General features: G+C 56.7%; 1 protein-coding gene across 1 annotated transcript in view; it reads right to left on the bottom strand.

Annotated features, from left to right (window-relative positions):
- Nucleotides 1-1020: 1020 nt before the first annotated feature.
- Nucleotides 1021-2018, bottom strand: part of CDA (cytidine deaminase) — a gene marked incomplete at its 5' end in the record, with an annotated part of 1258 nt that continues 260 nt past the window's right edge. The window contains 2 exons of the mRNA XM_010149140.1: nt 1021-1134; nt 1863-1920. Coding sequence (XP_010147442.1) covers nt 1021-1134; nt 1863-1920 — 172 coding nt within the window. The remainder of the gene's footprint in view (nt 1135-1862; nt 1921-2018) is intronic.

Raw genomic sequence — 2018 nt, 5'->3', positions numbered from 1 at the left:
CAGAGTGCAGGCAGGGTACAGCCCTGCACAGGGGTAGGGCACAGAGCAGGACACAGCTGGGTGTGCCTTGTGCATGCCAGGGCATGGAGCAGGCACAGCCCGGAGCACAGCACTAGCCTGGGCATGGCTTGTGCACGCACACAGCACAGCCCGGTGCTCAGCAGGGCACAGACTGGTGCCCAGCAGGGCATGGGGCACAGCCCTGTCGTGGGCACAGCCTGGGCACGGCCAGGAGGGTGCTGGCTGCCTGGGCAGCACTGACCTGGCCAAGCTATGGGCCACGCAGCATCCTGGTCACATCCAGCACACGCAGCCCCGCTTCCCATTCCCTGTGATTCCTCTTTTTCTGCGACTGCAGGAGATATAAACTGGGAGTGCTTTTATTTCACCTGGGCATAGGCAGTAACTCCCAGCCCAGCGCTGTCTGGGAAACGGAACCCATTCATTTGTCATTGTGCATAATTAAATTCATATTACAGTCAGCAAACAGCATTACTCCGGAGGCAGAAAACCCTCCAGCAACCCTCAAAAACTCCTCTCCCTCTTCATCCCCCACACACAGAATAAAAGCAAACAAGCCGGAGAGAAGCGAGCAAAGGACACGCTCGGCACAGTAATGGTCCAGTTCCAGCAAATGGCCTGATCTGAACTGGCGCGGGATGCTCCGGATGACTTCCCATTGTTTGGGTGTGGTTTCTGAACCAACAAGCTGAAGCTTGAGCCGTGCCACCTAACCCTTCTCCGCCTGTGAACTTCCCCCTCGCCTGCAGCCATATCCGGACACTTTTTTCCTACCAACAGGGAATTTGTATAATTCCATGTTGCCATTTTCCCAGGGCGAGGTGGGGCCAGCATCTGCGAATCAGCGCTGAATCAGAAGATGAGCGAGAGGAACGGGTAACAGCGCTATAAACACATTTCCCATTGCATCATCCCCAAAAAGCCGCTTACACACCAGGGAGTTGGGGAAAACCATCTCCCCTGCTGCCGAAGGGCAAAGGCCGGCAGTGGCCACCCTGCTCACACCTTCTTCAGGTCCTCGGGGCCGAAGGAGAGCGGCAGCAGCTCCTCCAGCGTCTTGACGACGTAGGTGCCGTCCGTTTTGGTCAAGTAGATGTTCCAGTCTGTGCCAAACTGGAGGAGAAGAAGGGGGAGAAGTGCCCGATGCAAAACCTGTGTTTCTTCCTCAAATTACTCAAATAATCCATTTTCTTGGCTGGGTTCATGGGAACATCCCCCTCTACTGCATGTGTCGCGGGGCAGCTTTTCAGATCCTGCCTTTTTGCCCCTCAGGGTGAGCCCCGGTGCCTCCAAACCTGCCAAATCCAGCTTTGGAGCCAAGCCCCGCGACCCATTAAACATTAACCACCCAAAACCGGGCTGTGGGTGCTGGAGTGCCTGCGGGGAGGAGGGAGGGGAGAGCAGGACGAGCTCCATGGGGAGCTCAACTTTTGCAGGCAATCCCCATTTTCAGGCTTGGGGTGACATCTCTGGGGCCGAACTCTGCACCCGGCAGCTCCCAGGAGGAATAAAACTCCTGGGGAGGGTGAGTTAATGGATTACCAGCGGGCACCCGCTCCCACGGGAAGGCGCAGACTCCCCTGCCGCCCAGCGCTGTCTTTGCTCATATTCTACTTGCTGTAATTAATAAATTTTAATTGGATTTAATCCGTTGTAGTTCCAATTTATAACAGGAGGAATACCCCTTTCTCAGTAGATTGTGCAACTTGAGGAGCCTGGAGCTGACCCTGGGGCTGGGAACGGGGGGGTTACAACGCCCCTGGGTGTTTTAGAGGGAGATGCCGGGGGTCAGGAGATGATGCCGGGGTGAGGAAACGCGGGGGTCCCGGGCGAGCCGTCACCTCTCTCATCACTTGTCTGCAGGCACCGCAGGGCACGATGAAGTGGTCCCCCATGTCACTGCCAAAGGAAAAGGGAACAGAGCTCGGTCTCGGGCTGGAGGGGGAGGGGGACACCTGCAGAAGGCCTTCACACACCAGTGAATATGGAGCCACCGC

The sequence above is a fragment of the Eurypyga helias genome, unplaced genomic scaffold (assembly GCF_000690775.1).
Source record: "Eurypyga helias isolate BGI_N326 unplaced genomic scaffold, ASM69077v1 scaffold43033, whole genome shotgun sequence".
In the NCBI taxonomy this organism is placed as follows: Eukaryota; Metazoa; Chordata; class Aves; order Eurypygiformes; family Eurypygidae; genus Eurypyga; species Eurypyga helias.
This window is presented reverse-complemented; position numbering and strand designations above follow the sequence as displayed.